Consider the following 23,827-nt stretch of genomic DNA (forward strand, 5'->3'; position numbering starts at 1 on the left):
AAGACCGTGGCAAGGATCCTAGGTTGCAAGCTTTGGTGGGCAACTATGCGCAAAGATGTTCACAAGTTCATCCTTCGATGTGACCGATGCCAAAGGATGGGAGGAATCACAAAGAGAAATGAAATGCCGCAACAATCAATCTTAGAAGTTGAGCCATTTGATGTATGGGGAGTGGACTTCATGGGTCCGTTTGTCTCCTCATGTGGGAATTTGTATATCCTTGTGGCTGTGGATTATGTGACTAAATGGGTGGAAGCGATACCATCACCCACAAATGACCACAAGGTAGTGTTGAAGTTGCTCAAGAAGATCATCTTTCCTAGATTTGGGGTGCCACGGTGCCTAATTAGTGATGGCGGATCTCATTTCGCCAAGAAACAACTCGAAGCACTTTTGAAGAAATATGGGGTACATCATAAGGTTGGACTCCCTTACCATCCACAAACCCAAGGGCAAGTGGAGGTGTCCAACAGAGAAATTAAGAGTTTGCTCGAGAGGATGGTCAACAAGTCTAGAAAAGATTGGTCCCTAAGACTGGATGATGTACTATGGGCCTTACGGACCGCTTACAAGACACCGATTGGCACCACGCCATATCGACTCGTCTATGGTAAGGGATGCCACCTTCCGGTGGAATTGGAGTACAAGGCATGGTGGGCTGTAAAGGAACTCAACATGGACCTTCACTTGGCCGGAGAAAAGAGGTTACTCAAGCTCAACGAGTTGGAAGAGTTGAGGTATGATGCTTATGAGAGCTCTAGACTCTACAAAGAACAAACCAAGAGGTGGCACGACAAAAGGATTCGAGATCGTGACTTCGAGGTGGGTAACAAGGTTCTTCTCTTCAACTCACGTCTCCGACTCTTTCCCGGGAAGCTCAAGTCCAAATGGGTGGGGCCGTTTACAATCACCAAAGTAACCCCCTATGGCTCGTTCGAATTGGAAAATCATGAAGATGGGAGCCGGTTCATGGTGAATGGGCAACGGATCAAAAGATACTATGATGAAGGAGATATTGGAAAGATCGGTTGCCTAATGCTTGGGACGGTCCACACCGTTCCTCCCCTTAGCTTTATTGCTCGTGACGTAACGTCAAGCTAGGGACGTTAAACTAGCATGCTTTGTAGTATATTGTGAATATTTGTCTTTGAACTATCTCTTTAGTTACTTTTTGTTTTAAGTACTTTGCAAAAATCCGGAGGATTTTTCCCCAAAGAGGGGATGGTTTATGTTGGTTATCGTTAGCCAAAATGCTATAAACCGAAGGGCACGACCTCTTGGCTCAACCAATCAATGGTTGAGTCGGGTACTTAGGTCGCATCCTATAGAAGTACTAACGATTTTGGTTTGAGTGATATTTGAGTGTTTGCAGGTTTGGGAAATAATGCTTTTAAAGCCAAAAATCCGACAGTCTAGAGCGGGCGCTCTAAACAGAGGGCGGGCGCTCTGCATCATTGGGAATTATTCAGAATACTTGAGGCCAAAATCCGAGAATTTAGAGCGGGCGCTCTGGGTGTAGAGCGGGCGCTCTGATTTTAAGGGGGCTAAGGAAGGAAAATTTCGAGAATTTAGAGCGGGCGCTCTGGGTGTAGAGCGGGCGCTTTGAAGGTCCCTCAGAAATTCTACATTTTTGGTGCTAAAATCCGAGAAGCTAGAGCGGGCGCTCTGGTCAGAGAGCGGGAGCTCTGAGTTTTGGGTGAAAAATTGACTAAGTGTGGGAAAATTGCGCAGCTTTAGAGCGGGCGCTCTGGTCATTCCCCCCAACCAACCCGATGGCCAATGTTTTACCAACCCTTAGTTGTGAAGCGTTTACCTAGATAGGTTTGTTGAGCTTATTGTTTACTAATCAAGAAATAAAGTTTGATAGTTGGTTTGAGCAGGTGTGAAAGTGAGCCTAATTGTAAATATGTAATGTGAAAGTCATTTTTGCCATCAATAAAAAAAAAAAAAAAGAAGAAGAAAAAAGCCGTCCGAATTGTGAAAAAGGCAAGGACACATAAATTAAGTTTTGAAGTTTGAAAGAGGTCATTTGAGTGTGTATTATATGGATAATTTGGGATGTGTAAGAATGTGAATCAATGAGATTGTGGAAAGTGAATTACATCTTTTGAACTATTGTTTTTGAGAATTGTGATTCTTGCGCTTCATTTAGGAATTAACCCCACTTTTTTAAATTGTTTTCACCTACCTTACCCATTGCCAATACATTACAACCCTTTTAAGACCCTTAGACTTTAGAGGTGTTCGGTTCTCAAACGGTGGAGGGAGATACCTTTCAACCCTATGGAAAGATTATGCGTAATCGAGATGTCGGGATACCTTTGTTATTTCCTCAAAACATCACTTCTTCCGGTTCCTTCGAGGAATCACGAGGGGCCAATTAGGGTGGTGATTTGAAGCAAAAGGGGAGGACGTGGCCGGTTTGGTCGGGTTTAGAGGGAAGCATGATTTCTTTGTTCTCTATGCTTGGTTTAGGTCTTGTTCGCATTTGATCAACGATATCTTGGATTGTGTGTCTCGTTGCTTGTTTGAGTGAGTTTTCCTTCCGTGCATGGTTGTTCTAAGTAGGATCCATTGATTTCATTCCGTGCTTAATTTGATTTGTTCGCAATGGCATAGTTTATTTGATCTTGTGTGTGTTTCCCTTGGTTTTTGCTCGAGGACTAGCAAAAGTGTAGCTTGGGGGGTTTTGACAAGCGCACTTTAGGGCGCGCTTTAGAGCATATTTTAGGATGATTTTGGATGTATTTGGGGCCGCTTTGGCCGATTATTACCTTGTTATGCTTACGTTCCCCATATTACGTGCTTCACGGGTTTTCGGTTTGTTTTTGATGTGTTTTCAGGTAATATCAACCGAGTTTAATCGGATCCCGAGCCCTTGATGCGTAACCGAGCTAGCCTTGACCGGAGTCCGAGGAGTTAAGGAAGTTCAAGTGTCGTGCATTGATTACAGAGCACAGGCAGCACGACCGTGTTACCATAGGCACACCCGTGCTGGCCTATAAGCAAGCAACCCCAGGCAAGGCAGCACGGCCGTGCAAGCCAATAGCACGGCCGTGTCAGTATCCACGCACCCGCACGGCCGTGCAGGCCATTAGCACGGTCGTGCCAGATGTTGCACGTGCCCGTGTCAGCTTCAGTATGAGCCCCGTGCTAGAGTATATTCAGCACGGCCATGCCATTTTTAGCACGGCCGTGCCAGGAAGCTGCACGGCCGTGCCATATATAGCACGGTCGTGCCAATTTGAAGAAGAAATTCGGTTTACTTACTGAAAAGCTAGCACGGCCGTGCCAAATACAGCACGGCCGTGCTGATCTAGGGTTAACTGCGCGCTTGACTTCTCCGCATTAGAAGACGTATATAAGGCCCAACTTTAAGAGGATTCCTCAGACAGTTTTAGAGATAGTTTTGAGAGCCTTTGTAGAGAGTTATTGGAGAACGTTCTTAGTATTAGAGATTCATTAGTTTTCTTAGAGATATTTCTAGAGATTTTAGTTTTCTTGGATTGATTTGAAGCAAGATTTGTGAAGATTCTTTGTATTATTCATTGACGACGGATATCAAAGTTCTGAACTTTTCCATTGATTCGCATCAATACAATTGGTATTATTCATTCTTGTTTATTAATCAAGCTTTATTATTCCTTAATCAGAATTCATGTTTATATCTATTATGCTTTTGGAATTCATTATTGCTTTGATTATGAATATGTGTGAGTAGTCTCCTAGCTAGGGTTTCGGGATGAAACTAGGCCTAGGTAATCTATGTAATTGAGGATTGATTTTGATAAACGGATTGTGATTAAATTGATTATATGCGATTGCATGTTAATTCATTATAATAGGAGTAGCTAACCTAGATTCTTGAATTTGATTGCATGATATCCTTGATTTGAACAAGAGATTGTGAATTGAGTATTTCATTATTGAATGTGGTTTGATTATGTATCGAGTAATGTTAAGTGCATGAGAAATCCAAGCTTAGTATTGCCCATTGTCTTCCTATCACATGATATTGATCAGACATATAGTCTTTGCATATCCCGTTTGTCTCTGTGATTCCTTGTTGCGTAGTTACCGATGGTTTGGTGAATTCCCGTTCTCCCTAGTGTCTTAGTTTATTGATTTATTCCATCTTATTAGTAGTATTTTAGAACACCATTTTTCCATTGATTTCGAACTAGCTTAGGTTTAAGATTGATATGCAATTACTCTCGTTCCTCGTGGACCGAAACTTTATTTGTCATTGTACTTGGTTATAGGGTGTTCGTATAAGTATTGTTTGATTGAGAGTTAGATTGTAGCGACCGATTTAACCCTTGTCAATCATCAGGGTAGAGAGTGTATTTCTTAGCAATGACAGATTACTTTTCAAAATGGATCGAAACAGAAGCATACAAGGAAATCAAAGATAAACATGTCATCTCTTTTATAAAAAGAAACATCCTAAGTAGATTTGAAGTGCCAGCAGAGATCATTACAGACAATGGATCTCAGTTCATCATCAACAAGACCACGAAGTTCTGTAAGGAGTGGAACATTTCCCTCATCATGTCTACACCAAGATATCCACAAGCAAACGGACATGCAGAGTCAAGTAACAAGGTCCTCATAGGCAACATAAAGAAAAGGTTAGAAGGAGCGAAAGGGAAATGGGCAGATGAATTGCCCAACATATATAGTATGGGCAGACAGAACAACTCCAAAAGGCGCTACAAGTCACACCCCATTCTCATTAGTGTACGGATGTGAAGGAGTAATCCCAACAGAAGTGGAAGTCCCCACAGCAAGGTACGGGTTGATGACAGAAGAAAGGAACCAAGCGGAACTAATTCACAACCTTGACACTGTGGAAGAACTAAGAGAGGACGCAAAAATTAGAATGGCAGCATATCAGCAAGAAGTAGCTAGATCCTTCAACAAGAACGTTAGGGCAAGAGTCTTCAAATTGGGAGATTGGGTTCTCAAAAAGGTGTACAAAAATACCAGAGAAGTAAACGCAGGGAAATTAGCACCCAACTGGGAAGGACCCTACGAAATCATCAAGGTAGTGGGCAATGGAGCTTACAGACTCAGAAACGCAGAAGGAAAAGAGGTACTGAGAAGCTGGAACGCAGCACACTTAAAGCTCTATCATTTCTGAAGAGCGTAGGTACGTAGTTATCATTTCAATTTCGTTTCTTTTTAAAAAAAACAGGAAAACAAGCAAAAACCCAAAAAAAAAGAAGAAAAACAAAAAACAAAAAATCTCCAATAGCCAAAATCAGCACAGAAGGTACTCCTCTTTACTTAAACTTTGTAAATTCAATATATTTTCACTACGAGTACTGACTTTGGCATCGGAGGGCCGTTGGGGAAACCCACGGCCACCCCTCACCCAATTCTGTTTTGCAAGGACAACAACTACACTGCTAGGTAAAAGCATAACAGGGCACTACAGAGAAATGCTTATTCATCCCTATAAGGAGCAAATCATCTATCCCTGCAGAATAAGCAAACACCAACAAATACATGTAAGCAATATTACATCCATACTACAACTGTAATACAACTGTAATACGCCTGTAATACAACAGCAATGGAGTAAGAAACATAAGCATAGCAAAAGAGGTAGAATTACTTAGTTGCAAAAGCAACAAAACAAACAAATCATCCAGCTGCAACAGTGCAGCACAAAAACAAAATAAAATATCCAACTGCACTAAGGCAGTAAAAACAAACATTCTTCAGAGTTAATACTATTTAAGGTGACACAGCACCATTGAAACTAATTTTCGCCCATGTTATCAGCAGGGACCACCTCCTCAACAATAGGCTTCAAATTCTCTAAGACATCCTTAACCTCATTGTTATGATGAGAGTTCACCTCTTCATCAGCGAAGCTCGGCAACAATGAGCCAGGAGCAGCAGTCCCTTCAGGAAATGCCTTCTCAAAGGCAGCCTTATCAACATCATAATCCCAGGCTTCATGCTTTCCTTGCTGATATTCCTCCATCATTTCAAGACGTGCCTTCCCAAATTAATATGTTGCAGCATCAACAGCCTCGTTCCCAGCCTCCTTCAAGGTGCTCTTCAGCCCATCACATTCAGCAATGCACTCCCTATGCTTAGCCCGTTCAGCCTTCAGAGCATCAGTAGCAGCCTTGTATTTGTCAGAAAGGGCATCACGCTCCTTCTTCATAGCATCATACACCCGAGTAAACTCTGACACTTTGCCCAACACACCTAGACAAAATTGAAAGCTCTACAAAATACACCATTAGGTAAGAAAAGTGTAATCCAGTAATATCATTGTTATTAAATCTTTTTTGGGAGTATACCATACCTGGAAAGACTGCACAGCAACCTCTTGAGAAAGGTCAACAAAATTCTGCGAAGACTGACGATCCTTGAAAGATGGAAAAAGCAAGGTATCCACATGTGGAGCCAGAGAATCAAAGGAGAAATCAGCAGCATCAACATTAATAGGCATCTCCAGCTTCCTCTTAAGGTTAGTACGAGGTTGAGGTGGAGGAGGACCGCTCTTTGGAATAACCATCTTGATGGGAGCACTCTCTGAAGTTTGAGGAGAAGAACGAGATTTAAGGCGACCTAAGAGAAAGGACGAGCTAAGAAGGTCATGAGACCTTAGTGACCTCGAAGTATCTACAAGGAACATGGCAGGTTCAAAAAGGAATACAACAAAGAACACGACAGCAAGAGGGATATAAGAGAAATGGGCAACAAACTGAACAGGGTACATAACTGACTCAGAAAGGACAAACAAATAAGAAACCAATTAAATCCATAACAAAAGCACAAGGTACGCAACAACAAAATACATCTACAAAGATTGACACAACAATAAACATCACAGCACAGTAGAGAGAAACAGACCTTGAGACATAGCTGGAGCAACTTTCTCCTCAGAATCAAAATCGTCCAGAGACTTGATCTGGATAACCGCTTCAGGCTGCGTCAACTTGATAAAAGACCTCTCGTCCGCACTCAACTCGTATAACTTGTCTATCAGAGATGGAGACTGAGAACGTTGCTTCAACTTACTCACTGCAACCATCAAGAAAATAAGCCCAAATCAACAAAGAAGGAAAGCAAAACACGGGAAAATAAGAAAATAGAATACCTTCAGCCTCAACAGTGTCAATCAAAAAATCACAATCATCACCCAACGAATCAATCCTCACAAAGAAAAACTTGTGATACCACTTCTTGTCAAACGCCTTCTCCAAGTTAGTCACCAAAGGATCAACACCATCCTTCAAACGAAGACCAACCCAACCCTTACCACTGGTCCTAATAGTATAAGGATAACATAAATCCCTCACATCAAGTTCTACACCCAATTTTGCACTCAGCAAATCCAAAATTCTCAAAACTCCAAGTTTGTGGCAATAACTGACAAGGCGAAACCCTAACCTTAGAGAGAAATTGGCGAACAAGGGAAGAAAAGAGGAAAATATTCCCAATCACAAAGGGGTACTCGAAGAAGCACACCCAACCAGGGGCAGTCCAGTCAGCCCTCTCCCTAGAAGATGGGATTTTCACCACCATCCCGTTAGAAAATCGCACAACAGCGGCGATGCTCTGAATCTCCTCCTTCGTTACAGTAGAAGGATAAACATCCTTAGCAGGGAAGACGTTTTGCGCGACCAAAGTCGGCTTCTTCACACCCTCATCCACTCCAGCAAACACTACTCTTACAGGATCATCCATCACAAAAACGCAAGAGAAAGCAATGAAGTGAAGAAACAGAGAAAAACAGAGAAGAGAGAGAAAATACCTGATGAAATTTGAAATTGGGGCAAAGAGTAAAGTGATTAGACATGAGCCTGCACACCCAATAAACATTAAAGAGAGAAAAAAACCGCCCTTCACGATTGCCGAGGAAATTGCCTTAAAACTGCCACCACGTTCCTTATATTTGTTAACCGATGAAATAATTTCTAAAATTCGAAAATCCTTCAAACGGCTTCTTTAGGTAATTTTCACCTTCAATACTTGAAAATAAAAATTAGGGGTAATTGTTGGGCCCGTATTAATATACGACCCAGTATGCTTAGGGCACCAATCCAAGATCAAAGAATTCAGCAAAATAGACCAAACGGCTTGATTGGAATAAACAAGGAAAGCAGGATCAAGAGTATCTATCAAGAAGATACTTTCCAAGAATACACCTAAAGAACAGGGAACATAATAAATCAAGAAGATCCTCTACATTTCGAATATATTCTGAATATCTATGTAACCCTAGGGATCCCTAGGTATAAATAGGAAGAGTTAGACATTATAACACTCATGTACGCTCGCACATAATTCAATATAAGCAATTTGCTCTACTTTTGTCTACGAATTTGTGTCCCTACTGAACAAGGAGGCTTGTCCTTACTCAGTATTGTATCTCTAACCTTATCTCTTTGATCTTATTGAATACTTACAGTTTGCTTACTAGTTATTTATTGTTTTACTATCGTTCTTAATCGCTTTATATGTTATTGGTGGAATGATTGTTATTACCCCTCAAAACCTAGCAAATTCTTAGATATCCTAGCAGAGATTTGCCTAAACAAGTAATAGAATGTTTGTTAGCTACGAACAGTGAAACAGCATAATACAAAGCAATATATTTAAGCATTTTGGCTTCCTGCTCACTGTGCTCGGTTTAAAGTTCAACCAATCCAATAAGCAGGAAGGGCCATTAACACTATAGCATGCAGCTTATATATCTTTAGTTGACCATATATCAATCATAACATTAAAAAATACACACAAAAAACAGTATCCAGCCAACTATAGCTTATTAATTATACAATAACATGGAGATTATCAACATACGATAAAATTTAGGCTATACAAGCTTGCATACCTATCGTTGGCAGCATTGCTTTACTAAAACCCCGGTATCAAAATGTCCGATCCTATCTTTAGAAACCCGCTTCAAACCGGACCAGATTTTCCAAATTTGCCAAATAAATCATCAACACGATCAGATGACAGAAAATCATCAGTTTCAACCACAAAATAAAAGACATTAGAGCTCCCATTCTCATTCCCAGAAGGCTTCAAATTCGAGCTGAGTTCAAATTCAATGAAACTTTGAGCATAGATCTGACATAAAAACCAAATCCTCCAACCCCACCTCCATTAGAAGAATCAGAATTGGTTGTAGGTATCTGAAAAACATCATAAAAAATCAAAATTCTAAACTCAACGAAATCAAAACCTTAACCCAAATCATATAAAAGCAACAAAGAACAGAGAGAGAGAGTGAGAAACCTGGTGAGGAGCAGCATCGCCAATAGAGACCTCGCCATCAGCATCATTCTCCTTGGTTTATTTAGGGTTTACTTTAATATCTTCATCAGCAAGGCCGCAGTTTTGATAAAGTCGCCACTGCCACTACACAAGCAGCAATAATGGAGAGGGCTATGGTGGTAATTGAGAATGAGAATGAGAGTGAGAGTTGAGTGTCGAGTGAGGTGAGAGAGGAGGAAGTAGATCTAAATTCTGGGGAACTGATAGTTCTAATATATGGGCCTTTTTGCTTTTTTCTACTAGTGCTGCTTATTACAGCAGCAAAGCCTGTCTGGAAAGCGACAGAGCAGTTGATGAGTTTTTTGTTAGTCAATTGATCCCAAGAGCAGAAAAACACAGACTACGACTGTGGCAAGCTCAAGCATACCTGAACTTGATGCACTTTTACAATTCTTTAAGCAAGAAGCCAAACAAATAATATACAGTTCTACTTGCTGAATCATTTGGTTGATTAGTTCAAAAATCACTAAACCAGTTTGCATCCAAATAGCAGGAAATAAGTTGAATAAACATGTAAATTTTGAACAAGCATACATACTTGGCACAGACCAGGTTCTTGTTTAGGAGTTAAGCCTAAATCAAGGAGCATCATTGGCACTCAAACTCTGAGTAAATACCACAGGTAACATTGTGCCAAAAGAAATCATATCACAAAAACTCAGTAGCTAATCCTTGTTCCGAATAGAGGTGGTGATAACCTATTTTATTAGACTCCTCATTTTATCTCTATTGTCCATGTGACATCCTTGACACACCGACTAGGTATAGATACTTGAGCTTTAAATAAGAAGAAAAAAAATAAATTATACATTACCAAGCCTGACACTTGGATAGATTCTAATGATTAAATCTTCAAACCTGAATATGCAAGCTGATATAAAATCAGACAGCCAGAACAATAAACACTTTTTACATCATTTTAGTTGCATAATATCACTACGTAATGCCATAGAGGATACTGCAGAGTAATCATTCACTGCAGCAAAGACAAGACTGCAGGAGGATGTACATGTAGAACACTGTCCTTTCAACATAATTTGGAAAATTGTTAAAATCAGCTCTGCATTGCTTAATCAAATTCATACTTCATAGGTACACCAATTGCAGGCCAAAGGAAATATCAAATGGACCAACATGGATTTATTGTACATTTGTACACACCACAACCCATTTGACATTATTGTATCATTTACACAACTATTATGAACAGTCAAAATGACTATCATTTACACAACTATTATCAACAGTCAAAATGACTATCATTTACACAACTATTATCAAAAGTCAAAATTTCACAATGTAGCATGTAGTGAAAAGGCTGGACTAAGCAATACATGCATCATGCCAAAAGTTTTCCTTAACACTATAGCTGACAAAGAGTACTCAATCAATCAGAGTACATTTTTGAAGAAGTCATTCTAGTAACTGTACATTCTTCTAATCAACTATTTTTTTCCAGTCAACTGACAAAAACCCATAACAAAATCAACTATATGAGCAGCTTCATCGTGTTCAACATGTCAAATGATATAGCATCCAAAAAATGCTATGCCACTGGAACCTTCCCACTTGATAAAGAATAACACTTATAAGGCTATTCCGTTATAACCTTCCCACCATTTCGTTTCAACTTCCTTTTCAGAACCTTTTCAAGTTCATCGCTTGATAAAGACAACACTTGGTTCAGTATCAACTTCACCCCATACCGCCTGACAAGAGCAAACCTTGGCTTAATCCTCTCTTCCAAACTGTAGCCAAAGAATTGGGGAAACTTGACAAGATCTGATTGTGGATAACCCATGGTTAAAAAGAAATTCCATTTTGGTATCATGTTTTCTACCAAACTAAAAGTATACAAGGCCCCATACCTTTGGATCATGGTCCTAAGATCCTCCAAACTATAGCCCTTCTCCAAGAAAAATGCTGTAATAGGCTTGAGATTTCTTTCGATGCTTAGTCCAAAAGTCTGCGGTGATCGTTGCAGAACAACAGCCGCATCAATACCCAGTAAAGAAAAATACTCTGCTGTTGGCCGCAAGTTTTCCTCAACACTATAGCTTATTATGTTGGGACAACGGGTCAGAATCTTGCCAACATCCTGTGCTGTGAGACCCATTTCATACAGAAAATCAACTGTTGACATTAACTTTTGCCTGCTATATGTAAGAAGGGGGGGAAATCGGTATATTACTTTTGCCCATTTTTCCTTGTCCAAACCCAAGCCCTCCAAAAACTTCATGGTGGGTATTAGATTTTCAGAAAGACTGATTCCACATAATTGTGGTCTCTTACGAAGAATTATGGGTAATTCGGTTTTGGGAATTCCAAGTTCAAGAAGAAACTCAACCACAGGTCTGACTTTTCCATCCAAACTGTAGTAAGCAAAAGCTGGGAACTTTCGAGTAATCTGCTGGATATCCTCAAGATCCATTCCAAGTTCAATGAGATAAATAACATGCTGAGGAAGCTTATCTATAGGGACAGACCCACTAACCCGTGAAATGGCCTTGAGCTTCCGGGATTCTGAAGTCTCATCAGGCAGCTTTTTAGATTCCAAAATTACACTTGGGGAGACAACTTCTGCTGTCACATTTTCGTTAACAGGCACATTTGGAAAGTTCTCCACGACATCAACCAGATTGCTTCCATGCTCTATTTGCAGGTTTTCCAGGTAAGGAATAAGAGCATCTCTGATTTCTAGGGTTGTCAGCTCCCTACCTGCAAATTAAATATTTCCAATCAAGCATCTCCCTCTTCGAGTCATTCATATGTAATAATATATTGATATAAATGTGATAGTTCTACTGAAGTCAAACCTACGAGATACCGAGATTTGTGAATGGAGTGAAGCTGGGATACGAGGTGGTCAATGAAAAGATCTGACTTGTTTATGGCTCTTGATGCAGCAGTTTTGTTCAACCCCTGTTTTTTCAGAAATAACATCAAAACAGCCTTGGCTTCTTCCTTCTCTGCAGCTAATAAAGTAAGAGACACTCCTCTTAAACTCACAGCACTATCTGTACGCAGCGCACCTACTTCTGGGTCAACATCACATTATTACCATTAGAACTATAATGGACTACGTTGATGTAATAAACTTGTAAGATAACAATAATACTTTCATCACACTTTGCTTGACAACAGACTAGCTTAACTAAACAAGAGTTTGGTATACTAACACCCATAAATGGACTTTGCAAGCACAAATCATTACGAACCCACTAGTGAAGTATTATTTGGTAAGGCAATGGGACCATGGACATATCTCCTAATGGCAGCACATCAAGCTTCAGGAAATCCGGCTTACTTGAGGTATTAGTTTAGTAAGGTCTAAAACTTCAAGCACATTGGTAGTTTAATTAGGGTGTTACCATCTTACAGAATGCTTTCAGTTTTGCATATTTGAATCTTTAGGAAAGCTAGCCACGTTTGTAGGTTTGGTATTGGTTCTGGAGAATGTCACAGCTAAATTGAACACTGGAACCTTTGCCAACCTGCACCAGCAATCACCTTTGAATCCTCTTATTTGATGGTGAACTAAGATTTCAAAATCCCTCCCAGGCTCCTAATATTGGCATCAATACCAAAGGTAGCCATAATAATTTTAAAATTAGGCAGACAAATCCAGCCCAACATGACTTATTTTCCGACTCACTCCTAGTCTTAGTAAATTACTTGTCAATTTCCCAACATGTTCAAATCCAATATGACATGTCCAAGACACTAAGTATCCACAACAATACCCATTTCCGAGAGTCATTGTAAACTATACAGTTGATGATGTTTAGGTAATAAGTTCGTATTGGCAAACAATTTAACTATATTTTACTCAATGTAAAATTCAATAAATGAGACCAAACACAATACCTAATTTGTTCTAACATCAATTAGACAATTAAGCCAGAACCAGCTTAAGAAAGAATGACTACCTTGAGCAAGAGGAGAAGCAGTGTGCAGACGTCGAAAAGGCCAGACCCATCCCCGAGCCAGGGCAGGAGGGGCAGCCAGCCTGAGCCCAGCGAGAACAGGCCTAATTTCATAGTTCAATCCTAACATCAAAGGATTCTGCAATACATTAGCAACCAAATTTTATTCAATTATCAAATAATTAGGGATATTTGATTCAATCATAAAAAAATTAGGGATATTTGATTCAATTATCAAATAATAAGGGATATTTGATTCAATTACCAATCATAATTTTCTTTTCTAACCACATAATCGCTGTTTAAGATCTTTCATAATCTTAGTAATTAGAATCAATAGTTCAGATTTTCGATCCCTAAACTTACTACACTGACAATTAAATTAAACCCTAGAATGCGAAATTGATATGATGATAACAAAAATAAACAATAATGTACCTCAGAAGCTGCTTCAATGTGTAAGGTATAATAAGGCGCCTCAATGGAGAACGCAGGTGCGCTTCAGAAGAGAACTGAGAGGGAAAATTTTCTTATTGAGTCATTCACAATTAGAGCAATTCAATGGATGGGATGAAAATTGTATAGTGCACCAGGTATACCTAGTATTAAATTATGCGATTTTAACATTTCATTTGCAAGCTTTCATTTTGTTATTTAAAAAAAAAAAAAAAAAAAAAAATTTCTTCCACAATTCATGGGATTCAACGTGATATTGACCATTTTTACATAACTTTCAAAATTAAATTTCACCATATTTCAATTTCGAATTAAGAGAGAATAAAGTTTATAAATAATTTTGTAGAGAGAAAAAATACAGAGCAAATTATAATAACATTGTAATCGATGGATCGGAGAAGGTAATTTGATTTTATTTGTTATGATTTTAATTTCAGGATTTTGCTTATTAGGTTGATTATATTTCGTTATTATTTTGCACGATTATGGTAAAATATAATTTTTTTTTTCCAATTTTGATATTTATGAATTTGAGATCCATATGACAAAGGTTGAAGATGATGTTCTTTTATTTTGTCAAATGTTGAAGATGATATTCTTTATATTTATGTTCTTTAAAATTGTACTTATGTTCATCATTATAATTATTGAACAATTATATGAATGTTCTTTATTTTTATCCTTTATGTTCTTTGTTTCGATGTTATTTGATTTATTTTGTATTTTTAAATAATATATCATTTATTAATTCTATATTTTTTAAATATTAATAATCACTAACTACGTATATATTTTTTAAAAATCAAGATCGTGAAGGTTAATGACGATATTCTTTTGATATCTCCTCTATTGATGATTGTTTTTCAGATCTAAAGAACATTTGTAACATTATTAAAGAATATGATAATATTATGTAATGAACATAACTTATATATATACCTACCACGTTCCAAAGACAAATTCAAAGAACATTTCACAATAAGCAATGAACATTATGTGACGATAAAAGTACATTGCAATTACAATAAAAAAACATGGACAATTAAAATAAACAATCAAAAAATCTAATAAAAATCATTATATGATATACTTATGGACTTAAGGAAAAAGATATAGTTTTAAAAAGTAATTTTACATTACAAACAACTATAAAGTACATCATGTTTTCCAATAGAGAACATTACTAAATCACATATAGAACATCACAAAAAATTTATATATACCATCCCTAAAATGAATATTGTAACTATATATATTAAAGGTGAAAAATATGAACGAAATAAAAAAAAATTGAAAACTAAAATCTTGAAAACGAAATTTTATAAATTTAAATTTTGAAATATAAAAACGAAATCTTAAGTTATTTTTAGGTGAAATAATTTTAGAGAATACGGAGTAAAAATTATTTTTTTTATAAAGAACACTATACAACCATATAAAGAGTCTCATAAAAAGTACACAGAACAATTATTAAAATAAATATTATAATTAAATTTTTTTAAAAAAATTGGGGAAAAAAATATGATTTTTTTATTTATTTTTTATTTTTTTTAAAGAAAGGGAACTAAATATAGTATTTTGGATAATAACATTTTGAAAATGAAATTAAAATTTTAAAATTTAAAATTTAAAACTCAAAATTCAGGTGTACCATGTGCATGGTACACCTGGGTGTAGGAACCACGCATTGGAGAAAGGGGATAAAGAATTAAATTAGAATTTGCGGGAAAGTGCCTAAGCTTTATTTTCTCTTAAAATAAAATTATTTGCTTGAGGTTTACTAGTAGACTTTTAAGACTTTTGAGGGTCTGTTCACATTTATTTAATTTCAATTTAGTTCATTTCATTTCAATTCAGGTTTAATCAGTTCAGTTTAGCTCCTAATTTCCCTCTCTCATAAAATATCTATTTCACCTCAGTTCATTTTAGCTCCAATCAATTCAGTTCAATTCCGTTCATCTCACTTCAGTAAATGTGAACAGGCCCTGAGTTAGATTCTACCACTTGGCTTTTAAATTTGTTGGTGGAAGAGGTATTTTAGGCCATATGGCTAGCATGTCAATTTTTAAACCAAAACCATTTAGCTACTCGAAATCAACCGATCCAAATGAGAAACGCATCGATTAGAAATCGATTTTTTTGAAACCGAAAACCAACTTATTTTGGGTGTTTTTGTCCCTCGGGAGAGTTACGTCACAAAGATTGGTTCGGCTGAGTTGTACCTGCAAAAGTAACGGAGACTCCGAGTTGTTGGAGCTCCGCCTCTGAAGATCAAGTTAGTAACTTGAAAAGAGATAAATGGACAGAAAATTAAAAGGGATCTTCTCGGATTTCGAGATCAGTTTTTCTCTAATGAGAGAGAAAGTAAGTGCAATAAATGATTGAAATGTGTCCCCAATTTGGGGGAATATCTCCCTATTTATAGGGTCGTTAAGAAATGTGCCCCTCCCTAGGCCACCCTGACCTAGATTTTATGGGCTGCGCCGCAAAGTGCGAATTCCTCGGGAATTGGGCCCTTAAAGGGCGCAATTCTGATTATTCTCTAAGGTGGCCACGTGTCAGCTGGTGAGTGGCCTATGGTGGCCTGCCAGAGCTTGACACATGGGCCTCTCTCATTGGTCCACGCATCTAGGGTATTTTTACCCTAAACTTTTGCCCCTCACAGGGGTGACGTGGCGGGCCACGTGCACCTGTGACAAGCGTCCCCCTATGAGTGGTGAACAGTAATTACGGTTATTCACCTTCAGGGGTGTAACGGGGATACCTCCGTTTCACCCCTCTATAAATAGAGGTTTACCCCCTCCCTCCTCTCACTTTTTCAATCATTTTGACTTTTTAGAGAGAGAAAGAGAGATTCATAGAGAGAGATATCTGATTCCGTCTGCGTCAGATTTTTTAACAACACCCGGTCACCGTCTGTTGCAGTTTTAAGAAAATTCAGAATCAAAGTAAGGTAACCGCCTGTAACCTCTTCCAACTTTTACTTCTTTTCATCTGTATACATTCTTGTTCCGTCTATATACATAGTCTTTAAAAATAAAAATGAATTCTCAATCCACACACTCGGCACTGCCTAGGACATTCAGCCGGTCTCCTGGTATGGCTGAATCTAGAATAGGGGGTGCCTTTTCTGGACTGTCGAAACTGTTGTGCTCATCCCCGAATTCCTCCCTCTCTGTGTCTGTGCAGGACACAATGGCTAGAGTTAAACAAACGGCTATTAAGCTAAGAAGCCGACGCGCTACGGAAGTGCCCGCGGATGAGATTGTTCCGGATGGGGAACAAGAGGAATCGGAGAAGAGGAGTGGTTCCGATGATGAGGCTCCCTCATCCTCAGATAGTTCAAGCGTGAGGGAGGTAGGCGATGAAGAGGTCGCCTCCTCTCATGGATCAGGGGAGGAGGCAGGCGGCAATGATGCCGCTGAAAGATCAGGGGCCGAAGAATTTGGCTCCGATCAAGACGATTTTGCGGCTGACTACCAGCAACCGGCTAAGACCTCTGCTAACCCTGACCCGAAGAAGATAAGGATTCTTCCGGGTGATATAGCCTTGTTGAAGAGAGGCTTCAAGGCCTTCAAGGGAAAAAACCCCTTTGGAAAGGGGTGGGATATTATTGTTCTGCTTGGGGATGCTATCATGGCCTGGGAGAATGACATTGAAAATGCAGACAACTACTTTATTTGCTTCGAGGCGTTAATAGAAGCCGGCCTCGGGTTCCCCCTCCATACTAAAATAAGGAAAATCCTCAAGGGATACAATCAGGGCGTCTGGCATCACACTCCAAACTTGTGGGTGAATATATTGAGTTATATTGCCGCCTGCGAGCTCTAGAATATAGACCCTAGCTTTTCTGCCTTTGCTTATATGCATTATCTAAGCAATGCCCCAGGCGGTCATGGGGCGTGGTGTACTCTCACCACCTTGCCCTAATACCAAATGACTTTGGACAAGGTGTCCAAATGGTCCGAGTGGAAGGAGAAATTTGATTTGATCTCCTCCCCTACACTGAGACACAACCAGACTCTGCGCCGGTATAATAAAGAATCGGTTCTCCTGGGCAGAAAATATGCTCTTCTTGCACTCTCTTCTAGAGCCCGAGAGCAAATAATGGACCCGGGTTTTTTCGAAACCACAACTGAGCCCTTGAGGGATGGGACTCAGATTATCGTGCCAAAGAACTGGATCCCCCATCCGAACTTTTTCAAGGATGAAAGAATCATGTCCGCCTGCGGGTTAAGCACCATGTTTCCCAAGGGTAGATCCACTTTCCATCCGGTAATCTTGCCGTCTTTGTTTTTATACTTCCAACCTTTTATTGTTTTGACTAACTTCCCGTTTTCCCCTCACAGCCGATGCCTTGAGAATGGTAGACCCGAAGAAAACCCCGACCAAATCAGCTACGCAACTGCGTAAGGAGAGCCTGCTTTTCAAAAGAGCAGCTAGTGAAGCTAAAGAGGCTAAGAAAGGCGGGGTATGACCGCTTGACCTGTCTTGTTTTCTTTCAATTTCTTCCAAGTGTTTTTGCCGGCTGGTAACTTTTTTATCTTCCCTTTGCAGGGTGCCATCAAAAGCGTTCCTCGCTCCATCTCCAAACTTATCAAAAGACAGGGAGATGAGCTAAATAAATCTTCGGCTGCCAAGGCCACGAAGAAGAAACCATCTCAGTCAACTTCCTCTTCCAATCCGGATCGTCCTACGACCGGCGGTAATTCACCCTCTGTTATGAAGGCGCTGAGTGAAAGCTCAGAGCGTTCGAGGAAAAAAGCGTCGGATGCCTCTACGGCATCGAAGGGTGGCCAGCCACCCAATGTTACAGCCGGTGCGGCAACGACTGGGGAGGAGGATGCCCCAAAACCCCAGCCTCAAACCCAAGTTAAGAATAGGATTGAACTTCCTTGGCCACTTGACTTTATGCGAGTCAAGACTAAGGTCGACCCTTCGGGAGGTTCAGTCAGCAGCCATCAACGAATGAGTGTCAACTACGTTGCATCCCTCTCACCAAGTACTTCTTATGGTGCAGATCTTACATCCGACGAGCCGGATCTTCCCGGGTTTGTAAACCGAATGGTAAGGGCCCTCACCCAGTCTAAGAAGAACTCCGTACCTGATCTGCAGGTAGTGGATTTTGATCGGATAAAGGGTCAGCTGGCGGAGGTAAGTTAAACTTAACTCGCCACTGTTTTCATTTTAATTTTGTTAAGTATTGAATTTCCCGACTGACTCCCTCTCTTTAGGTAATGCTGAGGGTGGATAGGTTACGGGGCCCCTTCAGGCGAAAGCAGGAATAGGTAAATGATGCCAAAAAGAGGGCCACTCAAAATCTCAACTCTGCTGAATATGCTAACTATATGTGCGATTTAAAGATTAAAGCAGTAGAGTTAAAACAGGAGGAGCTGATCCGGAACCTGACGGCTGCTAACGATGCTACCAACAACCGGGCCATTGACCTTGAGCTAAAACTGAAGAATGCTCAATCTAATCTCAAGGCATTGGAGGACTCTAATAAGGATAACTCAAAGCTCCGGGCGGACTTTGCCCAGTTGGGGGTGGAGCTGGTCAACCCAAGGAACCAGCAGCAAGATGAAATTTCTAAGGAGCAGGGCCGCCTGGTGGAGGAGAACGAGCGCGATAATGAAGCGCGTTTGAAAATTGCGTGGAGTCTCACTATAAGGAATATTTCAAGCATTACCCCCAAACTTGAACCCCACTGTGATCATACACTAAAGTACGGTGGCGTCCAAAGGGAAGGAAGATAGAGCAAAAGAGTCGCCTACAAGTTTTAGGAACTTGTAAACCGTTCACGAGGTGAAGGTTACACCCCTTAATGATCCAGGAGATCGTCAACTCCAATAGGTCTGTAACTATGAATGGTAGTTCGGGGATGAAGGTACAAATTCAACCTAAAAGAGATTGAACCTGCCCTAATAATAGGCCTCTACTTTATTCTGATCGTATTCATGTGCGCTTTCTGACTAACATGAAATCAATAGGTTTAACCCTAAACCTGTTTAATCTATGTTGGTTGAATTTAATGCACAAACAAAACTATTATTGGCGATCACTTGAATTATAGTCATATTAACCCTAAACAAGATTATTAATTATCTTATATAAGCGTGATTACAAGTACCAATTCCCTTTAAGAATGCATAATAGGTGTGATCAAGCAATAACAATAAATATATATCAAGCGACATAATAATAATCACAATAATAAAAATAAATCATAATAACAATCATAATCATAATCATGTTAAAGCATAATGTTAATAGCAAGATCCTAGGCATGATACTAACAAGATTAATAACAAACCCTAGCATGTCATCAAAACATCAAAATCAAAGCTTTAACCCTAACATGATACTAATATGAATATTAGGAAAGAAAATAGGAAGCATCGCAACAATCATAATTGATCTAAGGAACTTATTCTTTACCCTAAACATGATACTAGGAATCATTGTTGTCATTCAAAACATCAAGCATCCTAACATGATACTAGGAATAATAATAACAACCTAGACATGATTTCTATATCATAATATCAATGCAAACAATTAAAGTACTTACTTGGATGCCTCATACCTCTTTCTAATAACAAAATACACGTGTTAGTAACTTCAAGGAAAATAATAAAACAAACAATTAAATTAAATAATTGAAAGAGAGATTTGGGACCAAACCCTCATAAATTAAAACCTTTCACATCTAGGGTGAAGGCAAATTCGAATTTAGCTAGGTGTTTCTAAATCTTGTGAATGCGGAATTTTGTATGAAAAATCTAGTTTAGAAAAGAGAGAGAGAGAGTAATCAAGATAATATTGAAGAGAGTATTAGAATTGAAAACTAGAGAGTTAAAGATTTTTTATGATTCAAAATGGAGGTTTTAGGAGGCTATTTATAGAGAAAATCAGCCGGATGGATAAAAAAACGAATCAGAGTTTCGAAAAGAATAAAACAACTTGGCGCCAAATGCTAGACTCTAGCGCCAGACGCCAGGTCTAGCGCCAGACGCCAAGCCTGGCGCTAGGCGCTGGTCCTGTCGTCAAGCGCTAGAAAACAGTTTCCACGCGTTTTCTTAATTTGATAAAATTTAGCCGTACAGGAGGGAAAAATCGTATTTTCCTTAAAAACACTTCTTTTATTCTGATTAAAACTCTTAAAAGTCAACTAAAGTCAATTTATCAATGCTAATTAAATTAGGAATGAAAAGAACCTTGTAGAAGAATATAGAAGACTATAATCAATTATAATTTCATTAGGAATGATAAATCAATATTAGGCCCTCCTTTAGATCATAAGGTCGCACATAAATATCAAACCGGGCACAGTTTAGTAATTTGGCCATAACTTCCTCATTATTCATCGGAATTGGGCTTATAATATATCGTTGGAAAGCTCTTTTCGAACCCGACCCAACTACACTATTATTGAACCCTTGCCATGGACCAAAACAAATTGGATTGGATGTTTTCTTAAAATAGGTTTTCAAAAACAAAGAGAAAGAAAAGAAAAAAAAACTAACCGCAACACTAGACTTTCCACATTTTTGCTTCATTCTATTATGATTCGACATGAAAGGTACTCATCACTGGGTTTGGTATTGGGGAGACACAAATGGGTTTCTATTGAATCCCCCACTTTGACTGAGTTTGGAGAAACGCAAGTTTCAAAAACAAAAGTCAAAGTATCGATAGGGACGGAGAATGATTCAGAATGTTCTACCATTTTAAACCACTCTTTTAATGTCAATACCTGCAAAACTAGCGTTCGTTAAATAGATAAAAGAGTTAAGAAATGCGTATCTTGCACCATCGAGCACACGTCTCTTAAGGTAACCGATTTGTTGCTGCATTTATCGTTGTTGTGACAACCTTCCACAAGCTAGGGAATGCCATTGTGCTGTTTGTTTTGACGATCTTCTACAAGCTAGAGAATACCGCCCGAAGACTGCTACGCTTGTAACTGCCTCCATTTCCGCCGTGATAGACTTCTAAAATCTAGAGAACCCCATCAAAGATTGCTTCGCCTGAAACTATCCTCCAGTTGTTTGTGACAACCCTCCGCAAGCTAGGGAACACTGTTGAAGATATCCTCGCTTAAAGTCATCCTCATTTGTTGCGATAATATTCCGAGGAAAATTATCGAAGACTAATGCTTGTCAATCCTTAAAAGCTCACTTGAACTTTGCTTCCGCCATGCCAGTACGTCGGCGCTTTTGCTGCTTGTGAGCCATTACGTCGGTGCCTCTGCTGTATATGAACCATTGTGTCGGTGCCTCTATTGTTTATGAACCATTATGTCTGTGCCTTTGCTGTTTATGAACATTACGTCGGTGCCTCTGATGAGCCAATGCTTAGGTGCTTTAAGCTAAGTGAGACGACCATTCATCAGGTCGATCACTTAATGCGATTGTAACCGAGCCGATTACTAAATCATGTCAAATTTCTTAGAGGGGCTAACTGGCGTACCAAGGAACCCAAAATTGTTGTAAGAGTCAAAATATCCGTTCTGAGTAGCTGAGCATTCTGTCGCCGCTGAAAAGTTGATGGCGCCACGATTTGGCTCTAGTGCCAGACGCTGGTATAGCGCCAGGCGCTGAACTCTGGCGTCAAACGCCAAAGCATTCATTTGGCGCCAGAGTCGGGATTCCCATATATATCCCCTTTCTTCCTCATTTCGCTACTGCTGCTGCTGCTCTTCTTCGCAAATCGCCGCTGAACTTCTCTTTGGTCGTTCTTGCTCGTTTCTCAACCAAATTTGCCCAACTATGTTGCAAATCAAAGCACTTTTCATCTACTTTCCCGATCTATGTAAGTTTTCTTCAAAATCACCCTAGTTTTTAATGAATTTGACATTCTTTGTTCACGAATTTTGGGAAAATTCGAACCTTAAATTGCTTAATTCGTTTTGTTTGTCAAATTTTATGCCATAAAATTGCTTGATTATGTTTATATACTGCCTTAGGAGTAATCTGAGACTTGTTTGACTCAATTTGGTGAAGAAACGAACAAATCACCATTGTTGGACCTCTAAAGGTCGGGAAGACAATGTGGCTTGTTCTTAATGTTTTGCTAGCAATTCTTGTCCAATTTGTCACAACAATTACCATAGTATTGCAAGAAATTGTTTGGATGCTTGAAAAATGTCGTATTTGCTCAAATTGAAATTATGCTTTGTTTTAGTACTACGTACTCTGTTTTTTGCGAACATAGTATCATGCGACTAGGCGAACCTTAGATACTATAGAACCTTAATTTATGTTGATTTTGCACAATGTAGTATGGCTAGACAGCGAGGTTCGGGTTCACGGTCCTGAGACACATGACGGGAGCATGAGCCTGTAGAGGAGGACGTCGACCCGTCCACTTCTCTCGGTCCCCTCCCTGAGTGGGATGAGCAGACTTTGTACTTCTCCCCCGACCACCACATTTCTGAGAGGGTTCGTTGTGGGATTACGGATGGTAGGATGCGTTGCCAAGGTTCGGGCAACGATACTTTGGGCGACCTGTATAGGATATACATCAGCGTCGACGGGGAGTTGAGACTTCTCTGGGATTCTTGTGGGCTGACTGCCCTGTTCGAGGCCGCAGAGGCCATGATTTCTTCTGACAGGGGTCACCGCGTAGCTCGCGCCCTGGTGGAGTTCTTTTGGGACACCACCAACACTTTCCACTTTCCTTGGGGTGAGATGATGGTCACCCCAACCGACTTTAGTCTCATTACGGGACTGGAGTTTAGTTATATTGCGCTGCTGTTCGACAACAACATCAGCGTCTACTCTCCTGAGGTTGAGGAGCTGCTGGGTTCGATCGCTGTTCGGGCCCGTGCCGAGGTGGAGTCATCACATTTCAACGCTAAGGGTATTCACCGGTCGACTCTGGCGGTAGATTTTGAGGATGATGCGACCACCCGAGAGCAGCAGGTGCGCATCTTTGCGTTTATCTTGCTATCAGGAACGTTTTCCCCTGACAAGGGTAGTAGAGTGCTGATTTACTACCTTCCTGTAGTCCGTGGTCTTCACTTGATCGGGACTTACGACTGGGCTAGCTTGGCCTATGCTGATTTTGTTCGAGCGTTGAGAGACTTGTGTTGACACCAGTCCTTTACGGGGAACGTCGATCTGTCCAGC

General features: G+C 39.7%; 2 protein-coding genes across 5 annotated transcripts; both read right to left on the reverse strand.

Moving 5' to 3' along the window:
* Positions 1–5,584: 5,584 nt before the first annotated feature.
* On the reverse strand, positions 5,585–9,858 carry LOC110738081. 3 transcript variants are annotated; one of them, XM_021918452.1, is made up of 5 exons: positions 9,274–9,858; positions 8,864–9,170; positions 6,877–7,047; positions 6,326–6,555; positions 5,585–6,244 (listed from the first exon to the last, which is right to left on the reverse strand). In XM_021918452.1, exons 2-5 carry the CDS (start codon positions 8,877–8,879, stop codon positions 6,020–6,022), a joined length of 642 nt encoding a protein of 213 aa, XP_021774144.1. In that variant the 5' UTR covers positions 8,880–9,170; positions 9,274–9,858; the 3' UTR covers positions 5,585–6,019. The 3 variants fall into 3 exon arrangements, with proteins under 3 accessions (XP_021774144.1, XP_021774143.1, XP_021774142.1); XM_021918451.1 differs by having other exon boundaries at positions 6,326–6,591; XM_021918450.1 differs by having other exon boundaries at positions 6,326–6,645; positions 9,274–9,857.
* Positions 9,859–10,357: 499 nt separating this feature from the next.
* On the reverse strand, positions 10,358–13,870 carry LOC110738082 (transcription termination factor MTERF5, chloroplastic-like). 2 transcript variants are annotated; one of them, XM_021918454.1, is made up of 4 exons: positions 13,677–13,870; positions 13,242–13,377; positions 12,129–12,350; positions 10,358–12,030 (listed from the first exon to the last, which is right to left on the reverse strand). In XM_021918454.1, exons 2-4 carry the CDS (start codon positions 13,366–13,368, stop codon positions 10,907–10,909), a joined length of 1,473 nt encoding a protein of 490 aa, XP_021774146.1. In that variant the 5' UTR covers positions 13,369–13,377; positions 13,677–13,870; the 3' UTR covers positions 10,358–10,906. The 2 variants fall into 2 exon arrangements, with proteins under 2 accessions (XP_021774146.1, XP_021774147.1); XM_021918455.1 differs by having other exon boundaries at positions 12,129–12,347; positions 13,677–13,869.
* Positions 13,871–23,827: the final 9,957 nt, after the last annotated feature.

The sequence above is a fragment of the Chenopodium quinoa genome, unplaced genomic scaffold (genome assembly GCF_001683475.1).
Source record: "Chenopodium quinoa cultivar QQ74 unplaced genomic scaffold, ASM168347v1, whole genome shotgun sequence".
NCBI classification, from domain to species: Eukaryota; Viridiplantae; Streptophyta; class Magnoliopsida; order Caryophyllales; family Amaranthaceae; genus Chenopodium; species Chenopodium quinoa.